The sequence below is a fragment of the Littorina saxatilis genome, linkage group LG5 (assembly GCF_037325665.1).
Source record: "Littorina saxatilis isolate snail1 linkage group LG5, US_GU_Lsax_2.0, whole genome shotgun sequence".
Lineage (NCBI taxonomy): Eukaryota > Metazoa > Mollusca > Gastropoda > Littorinimorpha > Littorinidae > Littorina > Littorina saxatilis.
The window spans coordinates 31,921,902-31,944,544 of NC_090249.1; the positions used below are offsets into that span (position 1 = coordinate 31,921,902).

The 22,643-nt window shown below is 39.1% G+C and overlaps 1 protein-coding gene across 1 annotated transcript; it reads right to left on the minus strand.

Annotated features, from left to right (window-relative positions):
* Window positions 1–4,200: 4,200 nt before the first annotated feature.
* Window positions 4,201–21,542, minus strand: LOC138966873 (enhancer of polycomb homolog 1-like). Its single transcript, XM_070339248.1, has 10 exons — window positions 21,479–21,542; window positions 21,053–21,133; window positions 20,376–20,502; window positions 18,363–18,536; window positions 15,735–15,821; window positions 15,079–15,224; window positions 14,537–14,659; window positions 13,198–13,997; window positions 12,638–12,905; window positions 4,201–8,003 (listed from the first exon to the last, which is right to left on the minus strand). Exons 1-10 carry the CDS (start codon window positions 21,511–21,513, stop codon window positions 7,928–7,930), a joined length of 1,917 nt encoding a protein of 638 aa, XP_070195349.1. The 5' UTR covers window positions 21,514–21,542; the 3' UTR covers window positions 4,201–7,927.
* Window positions 21,543–22,643: the final 1,101 nt, after the last annotated feature.

A 22,643-nucleotide genomic window follows, 5' to 3' on the forward strand; every position in this document is an offset into this window, starting at 1 on the left:
GTGTGTTTATCACCAGTCGACATAATTACTGAAATACTCAATTCTTTGGACGCAACAGCACTCTGCACTTTCAAGCATGTACTACATGTACTGTTTTTGTACATGGGGTTAACACACGTTGTTTTGCATAGAAATCTTAATTCGTTAAGCGGGGAATACTTTAAAAAACAAAACCCACATGTTTTAACGATTCACGTAATGTTGCTTAGCTAACACAACAATTCGCCAAGAAAAATGTACTTAGCATACCCATTCCTAAAACGAGTATAAAGGATCTTAGTTGGAAAAAAAAGGGAAGTTTTGTTTTTGTTTTTTAAGTAAGTCGCCCAAGCGCTCTATCAACTTGGCTAAAAACAAATCTTTGAAAAAAAACACAACTAACTACACACACACACACACACACACACACACACACACACGAAAAAATAAAAGAAAAGAGAAACACACACTAATGTGACATGATATAACTGAGTTTGCTGAAAACTGACGAAAAAGTACAAGACCGGAAAATCGCAAATGCTTACGCATAAACTTTTACAATTTCTTAGAAGCGCTCCGAACAGACACAATCACACACTCACATGCAACTTGGAAAAGCACTTCACTGGACAGTTCGGGTTGCAATTTTGGTTATTGTAATTATGTAACCACACACGTACCATCTGAACATCAGTGTCTAAGTGTTCAGTTATTCACACGGGTTTCATCTGCTTGGGTAATGGATTACAACTAAATAGCACTGAAAAAATTAATTTAAAGAATCAAGAATCAAACGCAAAAGAGATTATCGCCAGAAGGTGAAATCCTGTTTGTATGAAAAGAAATAATCGGCAACGGTAACGGAGCATTTTTACAGTTAGTTATTGCAGATGTTTCCAAATTACATCACTGCGAATGTCTCTTGGGCTTCGAAAGGTGGATGTCGCCGGGGAAAAATCACTAAAACGGCTTATTTATTTCTTTATTTGTAAATGAAGTCCTTCCAATACGTATCAATGATTTGGATCACCACCTCAGGTTTGCCTAGGAAGGCGTAATCAATATTTTCAATTTTACGCCGGCAATAAATGTTTACTTTGCGCGTAAAACATATATTAAGAGCGTACAATTCATCAACAGTAATTAAAACAAACAGAAAATCAACAAACTAACTTACAAACAAGCAAAGGGACACGAGAAGAAAAACAAGTCGCGTAAGGCGAAAATACAATATTTAGTCAAGTAGCTGTCGAACTCACAGAATGAAACTGAACGCAATGCAACGCAGCAAGACCGTATACTCGTAGCATCGTCAGTCCACCGCTCACGGCAAAGGCAGTGAAATTGACAAGAAGAGCGGGGTAGTAGTTGCGCTGAGAAGGATAGCACGCTTTTCTGTACCTCTCTTCGTTTTAACTTTCTGAGCGTGTTTTTAATCCAAACATATCATATCTATATGTTTTTGGAATGAGGAACCGACAAGGAATAAGATGAAAGTGTTTTAAATTGATTTCGAAAATATAATTTTGATAATAAATTTTATATATTTAATTTTCAGAGCTTGTATTTAATCCGAATATAACATATTTATATGTTTTTGGAATCAGAACATGATGGAGAATAAGATGAACGTAAATTTGGATCGTTTTATAAAAAAAATATTTTGTTTACAATTTTCAGATTTTTAATGACCAAAGTCATTAATTAATTTTTTAGCCACCAAGCTGAAATGCAATACCGAAGTCCGGGCTTTGTCGAACATTACTTGACCAAAATTTCAACCAAAACTGAGGGCGTGACAGTGCCGCCTCAACTTTCAGGAAAAGCCGGATATGACGTCATCAAAGACATTTATAAAAAAAATGAACAAAATGTCCAGGGATTTCCTACCCAGGAACTCTCATGTCAAATTTCATAAAGATCGGTCCAGTAGTTTGGTCTGAATCGCTCTACACACACACACGCACATACAGACTCAGACACAGACACACACACACACACACACACACACACCACGACCCTCGTCTCGATTACCCCCTCTACGTTAAAACATTTAGTCAAAACTTGACTAAATGTAAACAAGTCGCGTAAGGCGAAAATACAACATTTAGTCAAGTAGCTGTCGAACTCACAGAATGAAACTGAACGCAATGCCATTTTTCAGCAAGACCGTATACTCGTAGCATCGTCAGTCCACCGCTCATGGCAAAGTCAGTGAAATTGACAAGAAGAGCGGGGTAGTAGTTGCGCTAAGAAGGATAGCACGCTTTTCTGTACCTCTCTTTGTTTTAACTTTCTGAGCGTGTTTTTAATCCAAACATATCATATCTATATGTTTTTGGAATCAGGAACCGACAAGGAATAAGGTGAAAGTGTTTTTACATTGAATTGGACAACTTAATTTTGATAATAATTTTTATATATTTAATTTTCAGAGCTTTTTTTTAATCCAAATATAACATATTTATATGTTTTTGGAATCAGAAAGTGATGGAGAATAAGATGAACGTAAATGTGGATCGTTTTATAAATTTTTATTTTTTTTTACAATTTTCAGATTTTTAATGACCAAAGTCATCAATTAATTTTTAAGCCACCAAGCTGAAATGCAATACCGAAGTCCGGGCTTTGTCAAAGACTACTTGACCAAACTTTCAACCAATTTGGTTGAAAAATGAGAGCGTGACAGTGCCGCCTCAACTTTCACGAAAAGCCGGATATGACGTCATAAAAGACATTTATAAAAAAAAAATGGAAAAAAAGGTCTGGGGATTTCCTACCCAGGAACTCTCATGTCAAATTTCATAAAGATCGGTCCAGTAGTTTAGTCTGAATCGCTCTACACACACACACAGACACACACACACACGCACACACGCACGCACGCACATACACCACGACCCTCGTCTCGATTCCCCCTCTACGTTAAAACATTTAGTCAAAACTTGACTAAATGTAAAAAACAGAGACAGAAATGGGGGAGGGGAGCATATGGGGAGGTGGAGAGAGGCATTACAAAAACTTTCCTGTTGACGAAAGCAAAATGACGCGAAATGAACCCAATGATGGTTTTTTTTCAAAAGTAATGTAGTAAGCTTACAAAAGTGTTCTTTTTTGGTTTGTTTTATGTGTTTTCCTTTTAACAGCCAACTGTCGCCCAATTAGGGACTGCTCTACATTATGCAAATGAATATGAATAGTTAATGGTTGAAAAGTGTGAAAAAGAGAGAGAAACAAAGAGAGAAACAGACTGGTAGAGAGAAGATGGAGAGAGGGAGGGAGGGATTCAAAGAACTGTTGCCGAAAGCAAGGCATCTCGAGATAATGGCCTATAACCTGTTCAGGTAAGTATGTTAAAAGCAATTAACCGCTGAACTCATCCTCTCTAAAGAGTACACTTCACACCAATCGCTGAAGTTTTCAAGGGGTCATAGAGTACACACATTGGACAATAGAGAGGCCGTAAAAGGGTCGCGTTGCCATTGGTCAACCTGACCACGTGATCAGCCTCGGCACAAAGCTACGTCCGTGGTCATGGAAACCCTTTCTAGTTCAGTCCTGGCTCGGAACAGTTTTTTGTGGGTTTTTTTTCCGAACGATGTAGGCGTCTCCCAGGAATTGTTTTGGTTGGCGTGCGGAGCGGAGAGTTACAAATTACTTTAAAAGAAAACACTTTGGTTACTTCTTAGAGTGTTATGTATGGTCCGACTGAGGTGCCAGTAGCGGACGTTTTAAATGGAAACAAATTGAAACAACTTTTACAGCCCGGACTTCGGTATTGCATTTCAGCTTTGTGGCTTAAAAATTAATTGATGACTTTGGTCATTAAAAATCTGAAAATTGTAAAAAAAAATAGGCCTATTTTTTTTTTATAAAACGATTCAAATTTACGTTCATCTGATTCTTCATCATTTTCTGATTAAAAAAACATATAAATATGTTATATTTGGATTAAAAACAAGCTCTGAAAATTAAAATTACAAAAATTATGATCAAAATTAAATTTTCGAAATCAATTTAAAAACACTTTCATCTTATTCCTTGTCGGTTCCTGATTCCAAAAACATATAGATATGATATGTTTGGATTAAAAACACGCTCAGAAAGTTAAAACGAAGAGAGGTACAGAAAAGCGTGCTATCCTTCTCAGCGCAACAACTACCCCGCTCTTCTTGTCAATTTCAGTGCCTTTGCCATGAGCGGTGGACTGACGATGCTACGACTTTTTTTCTTGGGTCTTTTAGGCATGTCATCTTTCTTTCTTTATTTGGTGTTTAACGTCGTTTTCAACCACGAAGGTTATATCGCGACGGGGAAAGGGGAGAGATGAGATAGAGCCACTTCTTAATTGTTTCTTGTTCACAAAAGCACTAATAAAAAAATTGCTCCAGGGGCTAGGCATGTCATGCCACATTTGGACACGAACACACATACTGCTATAGTGATCATACGGAAGTTCACAGCTGACTTTGTTTCTTGGGTCTTTCATGCAATTTACACATTTGGACTTGAACATGCACTACGACCGTCATCATACAGAGGAGTGGAGCTCACAGAGCTAGAAGTACTACATTTCTCTGTTGAAGTTTTGGCACTTCATCCACATTTCATCCACATCCGCATCTTCATCCACATGCATCAAGGATGTCGGAAGAGTTTTTCTTATGCTCACATTTATGCAGGAACTCCCCACAGACACTCTAACTAAAGGGTCCTGGGACCCCCAATATTTAAGGGGTCCTCAGAAGAACTTTAGGGTCCCAAGACCAGACAGATTCTAGGAAGGCCTGTGAGACCTTCACAAAAAAGCATCATTTGTCATTAGGGTTAAATTTATTCCGTACATTTGCGTTGGTATAGATGAAGCAGAAAACGTTCTCGTCTTAGAAATCCAACCATAATCCATTCTGTATGAAAACTAGCAGACTATTCAAGTCTGAAAATCTCCACTGACAGTATGCATAATTTATAACTCCAATTAAGTACGTTCCGGGACCCGCTCTATTTGAGTTTAGTGCAGTGCGGGAACACCTCCAAGAGTTGTGGTACATTTTGTGTGGCGTCTAGTGCGTATAATACGCAGGGATGCAGTTTGGGAAGCCCAGCTGAGACCAACGTAAAAATAATCTGGACATAAAAAGTAGGAAGAAATGCAAAGTGGGAACATGTATACAATGGTACAACCGTTTCACTGATCATTAGGCAAAAAACAAAAACAAAAAAAAGTCTGTTTACGGTATCCCGACCCACCCTATTTTTTTTCTCCGCGCGACCCTAGACTCATTTTGGGCATTGGGGGGGGGGGGGGGGAGTCTGTTTTTAGGCAAAATAACTTAAAAATAATGGTTTTTGGGAGGAGAAAAAAAAAAAAAAAAAAAAAATCCCGACCTACCGACCCTATTTTTTGGGCCTATGTTACCCACATCACTTTACTCGAGCACTTGTCCAACATTTCTCTTTTTTTATGTTTTTAAATTTTTTTACCTCTAGATAGGCTTATAAAATCTTAACAGCTCAGGATACTTTGTCCATACATTTTTTCACACAAAAAAAGAAGAAAAAGGGAGGGGGGGTCCTGCTGCGCGTACAGCTTTTCATTTCAATTTCATCGTAATGAAGAAAACTTGAATCATTGTTCTAAAGTAATACATGTACAACGCACATGAACATACTCTATACTGTACAAAGCAAATTTTTACAGAGTTTGCAGAAAGCGATGTACAAGATTATTCATTTGGTTCCTTCAGCAAGTCTAAACAAAAAGATCACGAAACATCCACAGCGGTATTTGCAGTCACAATGCACTGGCACTAAAGACACACCTTCTACCCACTATTATGTTTAGGATTTAAAAAAAATAAAAAGCACTACCATTCTCTTTCCAGATGTCACAAATTCATAATTGCTTTGAATTCAGCAAACACTTTAGTTTACACACACACACAAACACAAAAAGTGCACATAATTACTCGTTTTTCAACAGATATTCCCAAGTCATGTTTGCGTGCCTCTCTGAATATTTTCGTTCCAACAAAAATTGTGAACATTTCTCAGTTATGAATACTATTAGAGATTTTGCACTCAGTATCAATACTACATAAAAAGACCGAAAGAAGAAGGAAAAGAGTTTACAGCAAGAATTCACCGACATAATCACATGTATTGCACACACTCACTTAACAGTTTTCTTTTTTTAACACTTGTTTCAAGTCTCTCATGAGGTAACTTAAAAAACACACAAAAAACACACACATAAAAGGGAAGAAAAGGAGTGAAACAATAAGGTGGAATACATTTTCAAGGCTGCCATTAATTGAACACGTTCCGGTGGTTTCACTTCTTAAGTTTTTTTCCCCCCGAGGCCCCCTGCTTCCATTACAAAGGGAGCAATAAACCTTAAAAATGAAGGTGGTTCAAAATAGTGAGGGGAAAAAAATCGTTGCTTCTGGTAAACAAAACATTGAAAATTCCAAACTCGTGTATTGGTAATTTCTGTCTTCACATTAGAAGAACTCATGCATTTAGCTGCAATATCTCACAAACGTAATTGTGATGATTTCCATGCCCTAAGTCAGGTTTTGTCTCTGATTTTGAAGCAGGATTCACAAAACTAAGCAGAAAGCAATCTTCCCTTCAGTTCCTTTGTTCAGTTCTTCCATAGATATAGATTACAACACAGGAACTACTTATAAATAAGCATGCAGACATTTTGAATCTATAAAACTGTTGTTCCACATCTTTCTTGCAAAGACGGTACAGCCACACCTTCACTCAAGATATGTGACCTTTGAATGAAAAAAAAAAAAATGAAAAAAAAAAAAAAAGCACCTCGTTCATTGGTACTGCAGTTTTTTCCTCTTAATTAATCTGCATCTGGCGTTTTCATATGCAGAGCACATTCCTTGCAGTTACACCCATAACCTGTATTTGCTCCAAGTGCACGTACATCTCCAGACAGACTATTTAGCACTACTACTCCATGTGAGAATTTTTTTCCAAACGCAGGTTTGCTGAATCGTGTCAATCAATAATAAGGATCATATTTCTCTCTCTTGTTACTTTACAAAACTTTTCAAGCACTGCGTTTTAAACTCATGGAGAATGCATCAAGTTACGTCTCAAAATCTGGCAGGTTTTTCTTTGTGCAACTGAACTAGACATGTTGAGGCAGCCTGGCTTGAAATTCAGCTCATATTAATCATTTCAATTTCCTGTTCAAGGGAAGTAACCAAACTGCTGGACATCAACAGAGAAACTCAGAAACATTACACTTGAATTTTGTCAAATGATCTTATACCAGATTTGACAACCTACTGAGTGGTACAAAGGCTTTATTTTTTTCCTTTTTTCTTCTTTTATTTTATATGTAATTTTTTATCTTTTTTTTATATTAGGTACCAGCTTTTTTTGTTTTGATTACCCAACTACTGCCTGCATTTACTCAGGTCGAACTACCCATAGAGAACCAAATGACTGTCAACACAAACCAAAGCATAAGGTAAAGATGACGCCACCAACCTAAATAATAAGAATACCAAACTTCTCAAGCATTTCTCTCAACTGCATACATTACTGTCTATACCTGTCCTTCAACCCAACCAGTCTGATCTCCCACAAAATGTGACAGATAGCAAAGAACAAGTTTTCTACAATCTTAAACCTTTCAGCTTTTCCAGCAGCAACGCAACATACATGCAGCGCATCCACTACCAGGATGCCTTTTGGGGGCGGAGAAATTTTGATGGTATGGAATCGTAGCTCACGACTCTCTCTCTTCTCCCTTGCGTCCCAAAAATGTTTATCATAGCCAGTTACCAAGCGGCGTTCACCAACCGGAGCTGACCTCATGTCTTTTTGCTTCCGCCAGATTTGACTAGCGGTCTCTGCCAGGAATCTGGCTGTATGAGAGTGACAGTGTGATGTTTCCACGACGATCACCAACAGACTGTCAGGAAACGTCCATTGGCATTGGTGTATCTGCGTTGAATATGTGTACGGAGCTATTCCCTTCCTCGTGGCTTGTCCTGTAACAGAATGAACAGCAAATTCACAGCCTTATCAAGCTTGGACGCTTACAAAAATCAGTCCAGATTCAGGTAGAGCAAGTTAGACAACATATCTTCCTCTGACCCTGCGATGCCCCACGGACTTTACGACTGACAGACGACGAATTTACTTGCAATGCTAGCTCGTGTTTGCCATGGCGGCCTTATCTATTTCTTCTGTAAACATTCATGGTTTACGAAACAAAACAAAGCGAAAAACTTTTTTTTATAATTTAAGAAAACAACAAATTGATATCGTCTGTTTACAAGAGACGTATGTTACAGAGGCAGATGTTGATCAATGGGAAAGAGAATGGGGAGGGAAATTATTTTATTCATCTGCAACGAACCACAGCCTGGGCCAAATGATTTTGGTCCGAAAGAATTTTCCGTATGATGTTACGTGTGTTGAGAAATCTAAAAGAGTACAGGAACTTAAGGTTCACTTGGATGATGAAATTCTGTATATTATCAATGTTTACAGTCCGACAACTGTTAATGAAAGAAGAACATTTTATAAGTTTCTCATGAATTATATGAATGGAAAAAACGATGTTAGAAAAATAGTTTGCGGAGATTTTAATTGTGTGCTGGACAATAATTTGGACATTATAAGTGGAGGAAAACATTGTGAAATAGACGTAAACAATTTTAAGAGTTTATTGAATGAACAAGGTTTGAATGATGTATGGCGTTTGTTTCATGCAGAAGATAAAGAGTTTACGTGGTCTCGCAAGACACCTTTTATTGCGAGGAGACTCGATTATATTTTAGCATGTGATGCCGTATTGAACCGTTCTAATAATTGTAAAATACAATCAGTTGCACAAACCGACCACAGAATGGTAGTTATGTATTATAATTTAACACATATAGTAAGAGGTCCTTCGTATTGGAAATTTAATGACAGCCTTTTGCGTGATTCTGAGTTTGTTGACCAAATGAATGTGTTTTTGGAACAATATATAAATGATCATTCCGAGGACAACCCCCACGACAAATGGGATTTCTGTAAAATTCAGATAAGGGAATTCTGCATACGATTTAGTAAAAATAAACATAAGCAAAACATTGATAATAAATCTATGTTGCAAAATCAACTTAACGAAACAGACAAGAAATTGTCAGTTGATACAAAAAATCAGGATCTGTTAACACAAAGAGAAAATTTAAAGCGCAAACTTGAAATATTCAATATTCAAGAAGCAAAGAGTGCACAAGTAAGATCTCGAGAAAGATTTATTGAACAGGGTGAGAAAAACACTCGCTACTTCTTGAATCTCGAAAAGGTAAGAGCAAACGTTAAGATAATGGACAAATTAATGGATGATTCCGGGAATATGATTACATCACAAGAAGAAATAATGAAAGAACAAACAAAATTTTACCACGATGTATTTGGAAAAAATATTGATTTTGACGAAAATAAAGCTGAACGTGAAGTTGATGGATTAAATATTCCACAGTTAACACAAGAACAGAAAGTTGACATGGACCGTGAATTTACTATTGAAGAAATTGGCAGAGCATTACAGTTATTAAGGAACGGATCATCACCAGGTTTGGACGGGCTTACAGCTAGTTTCGTGAAGTTTTTTTGGCCGAGCCTAAAGACGATGGTTTTCAATTCTCTACAAACATCCTTTCAAGTCGGTGAGATGTCGACTACACAAAAAAGAGCAGTTATTTCCTTACTCCACAAAGGAAAAGATTTACCACGGGACAGCCTAATCAATTGGAGACCAATTTCGCTAACAAATACTGACTACAAAATAATTGCAAAGTGTTTAGCAATTCGCCTCGCATCTGTCATTACTGATATTATCTCAGAAGATCAAGTCGGTTTTATTAAAGGGAGAAAATCAAGCGATGTTATTCGATTGATTGATGACGTAACAGATCTTATGAATCAGAAAAACGAACCAGGCATTTTACTTGCCCTTGACTTTTCACGTGCTTTTGACTCAATTTCTAAAGATTATATGTATTGGGCATTTAAAAAATTTGGTTTCGGTGATAACTTTTTGAATTCCGTAAAAATGTTAACGAATAATACCACAAGTTGCATCAATTACATGGGATGGATCTCTGAGGAATTCGATGTATTAACCGGAATTCGTCAGGGATGTAATTTTTCACCGATGGCCTTTGTCCTTGGCCTTGAACTTTTAGCCATTAAGATACGCAGTGACCCGAATATAAAAGGATTAAAATTCCCGTCATTTCATTTAAAAACCAATTTGGAATATATTTTAAAATTGGCAATGTATGCAGACGACGTAACAATGTTCCTTAAAGATAAACACGATCTCCAACAAGTACTGTTAATAGTAAAACAGTTTTCATGTATTTCAAATTTACATCTGAATGAAAATAAAACAGAGGCAATGTGGCTAGGATCCATGAAGAACAGTCTTGAGCAATACTGTAATATAAGATGGAAAAAACAGTTAAAAATTTTGGGTATAATATTTAGAAACGATATCGCTGCTTCTGACATTGAAGAGAATTGGTCAGTACGGTTTGATAGAATTGAAAGAATTGTTGGAATGTGGTCAAAACGAAATTTAAGCATTAGTGGTAAATTGTGTATCATTAAAACTTTTTTGATATCCCAGTTTGTATATGTTTTGCAGGCACTCTCTGCACCGACAAAAGTGCTTGATAGATTAAATACTATCCTTTTTAAATTTTTGTGGAAACGGAAGTACTCAAATAGTAAAGCTTTTGAAAAGGTGAAACGAACAGTTGTATGTAGTAACATAGAAATAGGCGGTATTAACATGATAAATATGCATGATATGCAGACATCCTTTTTGTTATGTTGGGCAGCCAGGTTACAACAAACCGATTTTGCAAATTGGCAATTGATCCCAAGACATTATTATGAGGTTCTCGGAAGCCAGCTGTGCTGCTTTAAATCAACTGCCAAAACAAAACAGTTTATTGGTCTGACCAGAGTTAAATCAAAATTTTGGCAACAAGTTTTAAAAATATGGATTGAGAACAGATATTTATTTCCTGTTCAAAAAGAAAGTATTCTTGATCAATGTTTGTGGAATAATGCAGATATTATTTTTAGAAAGAATGTGTTGTGTTTTGATAAATGGATTGAAGCCGGTGTGAATTGTGTACGTGATGTATGGATAGACGAAAATATTGTGTCATTTCAACATATTTGTGCCATTGTCGGATATAGCGCCACAAGGCTGTTTGAGTACAACGCTTTGCACACGGCCCTCTGCGCGCGAGCACTGCGGGACAACACAGACGCGGGTGACGAGCATCCTGCGACCTGTTTTCAGGGCATGCTAAATAACCCTTCCCCGAAGAAATTTCGTGCGATATTAACGCAATCCAAAGCCAGTGAACCCTGCGCTGTAAAATTTTGGTCCCACAAATATAACATTTGCATTGACGACAAGTATTGGGTCCTGGCAAGTGCATGTACAAGCGAAGAAAGATTAAAGTTACTCCAATGGAAAATTTTACATAATATTTATCCCACAAATATTTTATTGCATAAAATGAAGTTAAAAGAAAATAGTTTATGTAGTCTTTGTAATGAAATTGATTATATTGAACACTTCTTTTGGAAATGTAGTAAAATGAAATTGTTTTGGGAAAATGTTAGAAGATGTATATTTGTTAATACGGGAGAAAATATTATATTAACAGAAAAAGATGTATTGTTTGGATACTCTCCAGAAGTGCAAACCCCCATAAACAAAATTATTAATCATATTTTGCTCATTTCAAAAATGTGTATCAGTAAGTATAGATATGGTAGACCTATTGATTTGAATGTGATGTTAGGATATGAATTAGCATTGAGATATTTCAGTATTGTGTAAATGTTGAAGGATGAATGAGGATACGTTGTAGACGGATGCTTGAATATTTTTTTGATTAAAAGCCCCACAATGATGTGCTTGGCAAATTTAAAAAAAATAAAAAAAAATAAAAAAAAAAAAAAAACCATATCTTCCTCTGAAGACAAGACTTATAGTACTGTTAGGCCGACTAAGTTCAACGGACTATATCATGCAGGGGTAAACCCACAGAAAAATTAAACAGCTCAGAATTTCCTTTCCTATCAAGCCTTAAAAAAATAAAGCCATTTCTACACAAGCTTTATATTTACTCATTTCCCTTCTACTTTCACTCTTCCTGGATCAAATACCATTTACATTTTTTTTTACTACTATGTTTTTAATGAAAAGCAAAGTCCAGAGAAGAAGCAAAATGAGAGAGCGCAAAGCATTTCTGCAAAACCCTGCCAAGTGCTACTCTTTTCAAACAGTTTGACTTTGTTTCATCATTTGTTCTTCTTCATTTCTTAAATCAAATACTCATTCTTTCTTCTGTCATCCTTTCTTTAATAGACCTTTTCGGTATCTGAGCAGCTCTCGCGAGACTCGCTCTTTGTTATGCTTTGAACATCGCGAGAACTTCGAACCTTGGCTTGTGCAGCTCGCACGAGATCGCTGTACCGCATGCTTTGCTATGCTCTGAAGTTTGCGAGAGATTACGAGAGCTTGGAATACCGATAGGGTCTATTGGTAAGCCAGCTCGGAACAGAATCCAAACTAAAGAAAACACAAAGAACTCACTTGAGAATATTCATAGGCGAAGATGTCGCCAGATTGCACATTCCCGATGCCCCCACCCCTGCAGGCACCTGTTTACTGTTGATCTTTCCCGGCCCAGGGGCGGAGCTTGCACACACGGGGATGGGGGTGGGGACAGGGGCGGGGATGGTGGGAGTGGCTGAGGGGGTTACAGAGGGGGCAGCCACCACAGCTCGGGGAACTGTGGCTGTTGTGATGGGGAGATGGAGATGTAGAATGGATCCTGCCGGAGCTAACCCTGGTGTTTTACCTGCAAAACAAACAGAAATGGTTACGTTTTTTTTTAAACCTGATATAACAGGTAAATTCTAATGAACATGTATACATCTTTGTTTTCTTACAATAGCTGCAGCAGTTAGTCATAAATGTACAAATTTATCAGAAATCAGCCTGCAAGAACTGACAGTCTTAATCAAGCGTGCAAGTAAAAAGCTGGCAAAAAGTAGTTAAAATGTTAACACCAAATAAAACACCAAAAGACAATGTTAAGGTTTTTCTGTGATGAAAACTGTGAACTGACAAGAACCAAAAGTAATACCCACCATGCATAACACCAGAGATGGCAGAAACAGAGGACACAGCAACAGGGCCGTTGGATGTGACGTGGGGATTCTGCGTGGCTAAACTGACTGAATGCGCTGACAATGAAAGCAGAGAAGCAGTGGACAGGGGCAACGTCAATGACGACAGAGGGGTGTGATGGGATTGCACGGCGGAAGGGGCAGAGGCCGTGCCAGCAGTCTTGGTAGCCATGATGGAGGGCTGAGGTGAGAAAGTGACCGGTGCCAGAGCTACTGACGAGGTGACTGAAGATAGAGAAGAAACCAAAGAGGTTGATGGTATCGTCACAGCAGCGTCAGAAACCACGACAATGCTGGCAGGCTGGCCTGCATCCCCACCAGCGTTGACACAGCCTGCAGCAGGGACACTACCACCCCCACCGATACTGCCAACACCGTTGACTCCTTCGCTTCCTTTCAGCACACCGTTCGTTTCCAACTGGGACGAGTCTATCACAGCACTGACGGCAAACTGAGCACTGGCTGAGTCCAGGGTGAAGCGGGAGGTAGGCTGCGAGGAGAACGACCTTTGAAGGTCGGGGCTGCCCAGCTGGTTGCTAGGGGTGACGGTGAAGACCTCCTGGTTGAGAAGGCGAGCTTCCTGCTCTCGATGCATCTCCAGCAGCTGTTCTCGGTGGCAGTTGAAGAGTTCCAGGTTGAACTCCTGGCTGGACGGAGAGGAGGAGGATTTGGAGTTGAAGAGCGAGCGTGGCAGGGAGCGGCCGTTGTCCCGCAAGGAGGTGTCTTCTTCCGGGGGAGGGGTCTGAGGTCTGTAGTATGGACTGCATTCCAAGGCCAGAAAGAGAGAGAGAGAGAGATGAAAATCCGTGCAAAGATCATGGCAAAACAAAAATCATCTTAGATACGCAAAAAACAACAAAAAAAACCCACACAGCTGTCAGTGATAATGTCAACAAATTTAACAGTATGAATTATAATGTCACATGGGAAAGCCTCAGTTTTCAAGAGGAACAACTCTTTCACAACCCATACAAACCAGAAAGTTACTTCCGAACATCGCCTGAAATTCACATGTCGATATTGAGGTCCATATACTCTTCCTTAACCTTAGTCTTAGATAAGAACGCTAACCACATTACTTCTGACTCAGAATACCTTATTTCTGCAAGTTTCCCCTAAAAAAACACAAGTTGTTATAGCAATAGAACTGTGCAGTCATCCACCCCTTTGAACATCTCATTCTACCAATTTCATATTCTTTTTCATAGTCAAGCGTACATTTCTCAATGTCACAGACAGAAGCTCTTCATCACAAACGATCTCATCAATCATAAAACAGAGAAATGCCCAACCCACTCACATTTTCTTTTCACGAATATATGTAATGTATTCTCCGAGTCGACCAGAGTAGGACTGGCCAGAAGCCAGATCCAGCTTTTCGAGAGCATCGTCCCAAGGTGAAACTCCTCGGTCCAGTATTACTCTGCAAAAGAAAAATTCCTTCACTATAATCAATGCAAAATTGACTTCAACATCACTGACTACTCACTCTAAACCCAAAAGAGGCTACCCCACGCTCATGACTTCTTATAAAATCAAAAACTAAAGTCATCACAAATTTTGATATAAATGTTGTTTGGGCGTTTGAAAATTGAACTTGCTAAAATTATCGCAAAGCTCTCTATGACACAAGAGTATGAAATTGTAAAAAAACGAAAAAGCCTAAAAGCATGACCCCCCACCCCACCCCCCAAAAAAAAAACCCCACTCTTGACAAAAGAAGAGCAAAATCATGCAATCTGGAAATTTAAAAACTTCAGCAACTGGCGGAACCATACAAGTTTTCAAAACAGAATACAATCTTCACAATCTATATAGTCTTCTTAGCAAAAAGCTCTTTACCTTCCACCTCTGCCGACTCGGCGACGAGCGAAACCGACACAGCGACCACCTGGAAGGGTGGTGAGTGAGAAGCAGTGGCGCTTGTCTCCCTTTCCACCTTCTTCCGGATCACACCACGGCCAGTTGCCAAGGCGATCACATAATGGCTGAAAGTAACAATAGAGCTGATAAGCATCTTGCTGTACATATGATTATCATGTAAGCTAAAATTAATGAAGTTGAGTAATCAAACAACATTCTATGATCATAGATTTCAGTCTGTCTCACATTCCCTCCTTTTTGAATGCCCCAAGAAAGCACATTCCGACCAGTCACCCAAACAATTATGACATTACAGACATATTCAGTGGTGATTAGTTTACAGTGTAAGGGAAGTAAACACTGCCTGATAAGCAATAATATTTCTCCCTTCATGCACAACACTTCAGGGGTAGGTACTTCCATTCCTCATTGCACACACACACACACACACACAAAGAAAACTCTCCACAACCCCACCATAATCTGGCATGCTTACCTAAACATATTTCAAGAATCTTTAAACCTCTACATCTGCTTGTCTTTCTATATCATGGCTATAATCATCTCCTCCTCAGAATAACGACAGTATTCTACTGCTGTTTGACAAGGTATTAGTATCAGTTCCAAACACTCACTGGGAAGTAGTTGCAAGACTTTCGTCTCTTGAATGCGTAGGCACCGTCAGGATCGTTTTCATCCTCATGGTCAGATGGCGACATTGCCTGCAAAACAGGAGAGGGAATTCAACAAACTGCAAGGTGTACATGTATTAGAAAGAACCAAGTTTTACACACTCCCGACAAGGCCATTCGGGGCATTGCATATGACAGGGATTGGCTTGGGTTTTGTCCACAAGAGGTCCATTGACTGACTCAGCCACAAATCAATCAGTCATTTTGCAAACCAAACAGTCAAGAAAAAAAACTTTCCTTCCACCACGGGACAGCCGCGATTGTGCATTACGGCAGTGAGGAGAAACTTCTGAAAGTTTGTTTACTATGTACAAATGAGAGGAAAGTTCAATTCATTTCTTCATTTTCTTGTTTATTTTCCAATGGTCTTACATGAAGAGGAATAAAAGGTCTGAGGACACAGTTACCTTATTTATTTCAATTAAGTAAGGAAGGGGGAAAAAAAGAAAGAACAAGACGGCAGACAAAAATAAGACGAGCTGACTGACTCTGCTGCATGTCTATCGGTCAGTTGACGGATTGAGACCCATGTGTGTCGGTCTTTTCCGAATTTAACATGGCAAAAGACCGATGACCGACGCCCAAGCCAATCCCTGTATGGTGGACAGTGTTCCATGTTTACTTGCCAACTCAATATTTGGTATGGAACCCATTACTTTGCCCTCTTTTTTGGCCATTAGAACCAATCAATCGTACCTGCGATGTACCTGCCTTTTTAATGAACAGACACCTACCAATTTAGCTTGCCTAGTGTAATAATTTCCTTAATTATGCTGACAAAAATGTAGCCGTCATCATAGGCCGCCTACAATGTCGGCCCTAAAAGTGCCTTGTCATTGCAGCTAATACGGTATACAATCAAATGGCAAGATGAAGCTGAACAAGAAGTACCGTATTTGACGGATTACAAGACGCACCGTTTTATAAGCCGCACCCCGGACTTAAAAAAAAAAATTGGGACGAGCCACGTATAGGCCACGTCACTATATTAGCCGCCGTCGAAAAAAATATAATCAGATCGTGTCAATCAATCAAAACAACCAGGCAAACGAAAGTACGGTATTTGGCGAAATCGGCTCCGAGAATAAACAAGTGAAACAAAGAAGAAAAGTGAAAAAGTTTGAAGAAAAATATCACACACACAATTTGTAACCAACACACACATGTAGTCCTGCCCGGAATAAGCTTTTTTGGGATGATTTACGACTTTTGCGCACATTTCGAGTAGACGAAAACACAACATGGCGGCTCTCGCTCCTCAAACTATCGCGAGACACAAACAAGAAGGGCAAAGCCCATACGACTCACATGCTTTACACATTTTTCCTACCAAAATACATGTGACCTTGACCAAGGTCAAGGTCATCCAAGGTCATGCAACACAAAGCTGTTAATTCAAGACATAGGAAGTACAATGGTGCTTATTGGCTCTTTCTACCATGAGATATGGTCACTTTTAGTGGTTCACTACCTTATTTTGGTCACATTTCATAAGGGTCAAGTGACCTTGACCTTGATCATATGTGACCAAATGTGTCTCATGATGAAAGCATAACATGTGCCCCACATAATTTTTAAGTTTGAAACAGTTATCTTCCATAGTTCAGGGTCAAGGTCACTTCAAAATATGTATACAATCCAACTTTGAAGAGCTCCTGTGACCTTGACCTTGAAGCAAGGTAAACCAAACTGGTATCAAAAGATGGGGCTTACTTTGCCCTATATATCATATATAGGTGAGGTATTGAATCTCAAAAACTTCAGAGAAAATGGAAAAAATGTGAAAAATAGCTGTTTTTTAGGCAACATTTATGGCCCCTGCGACCTTGACCTTGAAGCAAGGTCAAGATGCTATGTATGTTTTTTGGGGCCTTGTCATCATACACCATCTTGCCAAATTTGGTACTGATAGACTGAATAGTGTCCAAGAAATATCCAACGTTAAAGTTTTCCGGACGGACGGACGGACGACTCGGGTGAGTACATAGACTCACTTTTGCTTCGCATGTGAGTCAAAAAAGAAATCTCGCGCGCGCGAGATCCTGATACATCCGGTGTTTCTCTGTACGCTATCTTGTCACGACGACTTGTTGACAAACGAAGATTCGCGAAAGAAAGAGAAAAGCGCCGAGTCTTGTCTTTCTTTCTTTGGTGTTTAACGTCGTTTTCAACCATTCAAGGTTATATCGCGACGGGGGAAGGAGGGGAGAGCCGAGTCTTGAGAAGAGAGCTAATAAAGTACCGGTAATCGCTAATCAAGCGAAATGAAAATCCGCGGCGACTTCCATTAGGTGAATGATTTCAAGTTTAGGTAACGTTTTAGCCGCATCTTTTTATAAGCAGCAATGCGATTTAAAAAAAAAAAAGTCGCGGCTTGTAGTCCGTCAAATACGGTACCTCACTGGTTGCCAAGAGATTCAAATGACAGGGATGAAAGTTGAAAAAAAAGATTTCTGATAATATCCGGAGCCACTATATGCACTAATCCACATTTATTTGCAAAACGTTCTTAAAATACATATGGGAATTCTCATCCCTGCAATAATCCTTCCAATCATGTGAGATACTTACAGGTGACATAATATCCTCCTCGGAGCTGTCCAAGTCGTGGTGCAAGATGTCAACGTCACCGAAGGAGGCAGCAGTAGCGATGGCAGCGGCAGTGGCGTGGGGGTGGTTGGACTGTTGTGACTGTTTCTGCCGACGTTTGTACTGACGCTTCTTCCGCACTGGGGCCACCTCATCCTGTGGAAAAAGGTTGGTACAAAACTGAACCAAAATATCAGTTATACGAAAGCGAAAACTACAAAAGAAAATTCAACAGTTCTACACAGAAGCATGCCGTTCCTCCCAAAAGTAAACAAGAAGGGCAAAGCCCATACGACTCACATGCTTGACCTTGACATGACTTTGACCTTCAGGGTCAAGGTCAAATAACTAAACCTAGCAATGACATCATACACTAAGAACGGCTTTACACATTTTTCCTACCAAAATACATGTGACCTTGACCCAAGGTCAAGGTCATCCAAGGTCATGCAACACAAAGCTGTTAATTCAAGACATAGGAAGTACAATGGTGCTTATTGGCTCTTTCTACCATGAGATATGGTCACTTTTAGTGGTTCACTACCTTATTTTGGTCACATTTCATAAGGGTCAAAGTGACCTTGACCTTGATCATATGTGACCAAATGTGTCTCATGATGAAAGCATAACATGTGCCCCACATAATTTTTAAGTTTGAAACAGTTATCTTCCATAGTTCAGGGTCAAGGTCACTTCAAAATATGTATACAATCCAACTTTGAAGAGCTCCTGTGACCTTGTTTGTTTGTTTATTTGTTGCTTAACGTCCAGCCGACTACGCAGAGCCATATCAGGACGAGGAACGGGGGGATGAAGGGGGCCACTTGTCAAGCGATTCCTGTTTACAAATGCACTAACCCATTACTTGTGTCCCAGCAGGCTTTAGTAAAACTAAATTAATACCTACTGGAAGATTACCAGTTTCCAGTATGTTAAAATAGGCTTAACCTATCTACTGCTGGACTTACATCAGAACACTAACAGATTAAACTATACATGAATCGCGAGACAAGCGGCAAGAGAAGAGATTTTTGGAAAAAATACAGGTGAATGAGCAAGAAGGCAGAAAAAAGAAAAGAATTCATGAAGAAAAAGAGAGCATGACAGGAAAGAGGAACCAAAAATCTACCTAACAGCAAACTAGAAAGCTCCTGCGGTTCCAAAACAGGAGGGGCCTTTAATTTCATAACCGCAGTGCCCCACTGCGGGATCCTGTGACCTTGACGCAAGGTAAACCAAACTGGTATCAAAAGATGGGGCTTACTTTGCCCTATATATCATATATAGGTGAGGTATTCAATCTCAAAAACTTCAGAGAAAATGGGAAAAATGTGAAAAATAGCTGTTTTTTAGACAACATTTATGGCCCCTGCGACCTTGACCTTGAAGCAAGGTCAAAATGCTATGTATGTTTTTTGGGGCCTTGTCATCATACACCATCTTGCCAAATTTGGTACTGATAGACTGAATAGTGTCCAAGAAATATCCAACGTTAAAGTTTTCCGGACGGACGACTCGGGTGAGTACATAGACTCACTTTTGCTTCGCATGTGAGTCAAAAAAGGGCGGTTTCACTTTATGCCTTGCTGTTTGCACAAGGTACTGTAAAATGTTATGCGCCGGTTTGTGCCAAGAATTGTGATACAACAGTCTGATCAAAAGAAAGGTGTACATTTATGTCTTAATAAATTCATGTTCACAATCTAACAACCCATAATCATCTTGATCTTCTCCATAATATCTGTTTGATCGGTTCAAGTCCCATAAATCTTTGTACTGCCTTCGCATCAACTCTACCCAGAAATACACATGAAGTACAAAACACGCAGGAACATTTCTTTGTGCGCCCGATACTATGCGAAGATCATAACTCTCCTTTGCTTCGGATCATTGTTTTTTTCAGACTCGTTTTCCCAAAGGCTTCTGAATCCACTAATATTATTCTTACTTAAAAAACAACAACAGAACCACCATGTCTAACAAAAAGCCACATACCCCATTGTAAGCGGATACTGCCTGACCATTGCTGTTGAACATATATGGGGGGATGAAAGACGGCATCTTTTCTCTCTCAGCCTCCGCCTCTTCAAGCAAGGCCCCACTGAAGTCCTCCATCTGGAAGCTGAAAGTAAAAAAAGCAAACAGTAAATACCAAAAATCTGATGGCAATTCAGAATAAACTGTTGCTTCGAACCTTGAACTCATCACTGAATTATCACCAATGCCTGGCTTGAGACCTGCAAACACAAATCTCCCAAGAAATGTCTACTGAACGTGACTGTGCACTGCTGTTTTGTGTGCGTGCAGTAATGTTCACAGGCCTCAGCCTTAGGTCACTGATGCAAACTTTTTTTTAATCTGACATATTGTTCTGATCCCTGGCCAGTCCACTGTTTGATGCAGGATCTCTTCTGACGTAACTTTTTTTTAACCTAGCACATTTCGACCTGTACATATTGTCGTTCTAGGGCCAACTGACCTATTGTCCTCTTCGTCTAAGAAAAACAATGTGTATATGAGTGTTTTGTTGTTGTTTTTATTTGCATGTGCATCTGTGTGCATGGCAGTAGTTGTGGTTTCAGGGTTTGATCGGTTTTAGACACGACTAAATGATTTCCTGAAACCATAGAAGAACAGAGTCTAACCATTTAACAGTAACCAGAAACACTCACCGTTTTTCCATGATTTCAATGGTGAGCTGCACAATTTCTTTTTTGCTCTTTTCTCGCCTCTTGAGAAACTGTGTAAGAGTGCTGAAACAGAATCAAGCAGCATATCAATTCAAGTAACACACTTTCTTTATAGGGCTCACAATGTCTGAAGTTCAACTGCAAAATAGTAACTTCTTTTCCCACTATTTTCAAAGTCAAAGACAACATAAAGTGTACTTATCCCAGAGGATGAAAAGAAATAATCTATTACGCGATAATTTTATAATCAAAATACAGCTAACACTCGCAACAATGTACAACTATCAGCATGCCATAATTGACAAAGGTCAGGCTAATTAATCAAAACTTTTATTTTCACATGATATAATTCCTCTCAGAATTGTGGTACAAATAGCATACAGCACAATAGAAAAAGTGCAAGTTTACCTGGCTTTCACCATGTCTCGCTTCAACTTCAACATCCTCTCATAAGAAACTTCGTCGTTCTTCCGGTTCTGAAAAGAAAAAACTAATATAAGGCACAAAAAAAAATAATAGTCTGTTTACGGTAACCTGACCGACCCTATTTTTTTCGCGCGACCCTAGACTTTTTTTTTGCATTTGGGAAAAAAAAAAAAAAAAACATCCCGACCTACCGACCCTATTTTTTGGCCTATGTTACCGTAAACAGACCTATTTGTTGGGGGGGCCTAAAGATACCTCACTTTTCTCTCAGCATCTTGGTCAAATGGGAATATCAACTTTTTAAAAATGTTGATTCCCTGAAAGCATCATGACGCAGCTATGTGTAACTACCATATATCCTAAACAGCGGTGAATTACTCAACAATATCAAATTTCTTCTTTTTCTATTCCATGGCTACCCATGGTAAAATATTCTGCAATCACTCATGTTTTATGCACAAGAGGATTTGTACGTTAGACCTTTTCACCCCGCAATTCAGGCAGCATACACCCATATCGAGGGAAAATACACCCCTTGAAGACAGGTTTTTGATTTGAAACAGTTTTAACTTCTGAGAAGAATTACCTTTCTTGTCTGCATCTTCCTGTTCGTCTGCGGAAGCAACATATGGGTTGTTGGTTGTCGTGCCATCGCGCTTTTCTGACTTGACTTGCTGGATCAGTGGCATCTCCTGCAAATCAAAACACACAGTATCAACAAACTGCACACACTAACAACAGAATAAAACCTGTGCAATAAAACGCACAGTTTTCAGTTTCTGGACCTTTTCCAAGAGAACAATTTTCACGAAAGAAGGCATTTCAGCTGGTGAGGATCAATCAGACTTGTGTCATGACTGGAGGCCATCAAACCCAAGAAATGCTTTACAATGAAGCAATTCTAGCTTCAGCAACATTCAAAAACATCAACATAATTTTTTTTCAATATGCAGCTGGCCATTTCTTATACTGAGAATTTCATCAGATGACTCAAAAACTCATCCCCTCAGAGCCAAACAAACAGAAAACTCACCAGACGAAAGGCGTTTGTTGAGCCAGTAGTCATAGACTGCAATAATCAGATCATCATCTTCCTTCAGCAGCAGTTTGGCCTCAGGAAGTGTCACAACCTGCAAGTGCAACAGAA

Excerpts from the sequence above, each read along its gene's own strand:
- LOC138966873 (XM_070339248.1), bottom strand. The coding sequence starts at position 21,513 with ATGTTGAAGTTGAAGCGAGACATGGTGAAAGCCAG. Across the intron at positions 18,537-20,375 it reads CAGTATCCGCTTACAATGGG|GATGAGGTGGCCCCAGTGCG; the intron begins GTATGTGGCTTT and ends CTTTTTCCACAG. Across the intron at positions 8,004-12,637 it reads TCGCCTATGAATATTCTCAA|GACAAGCCACGAGGAAGGGA; the intron begins GTGAGTTCTTTG and ends ATTCTGTTACAG.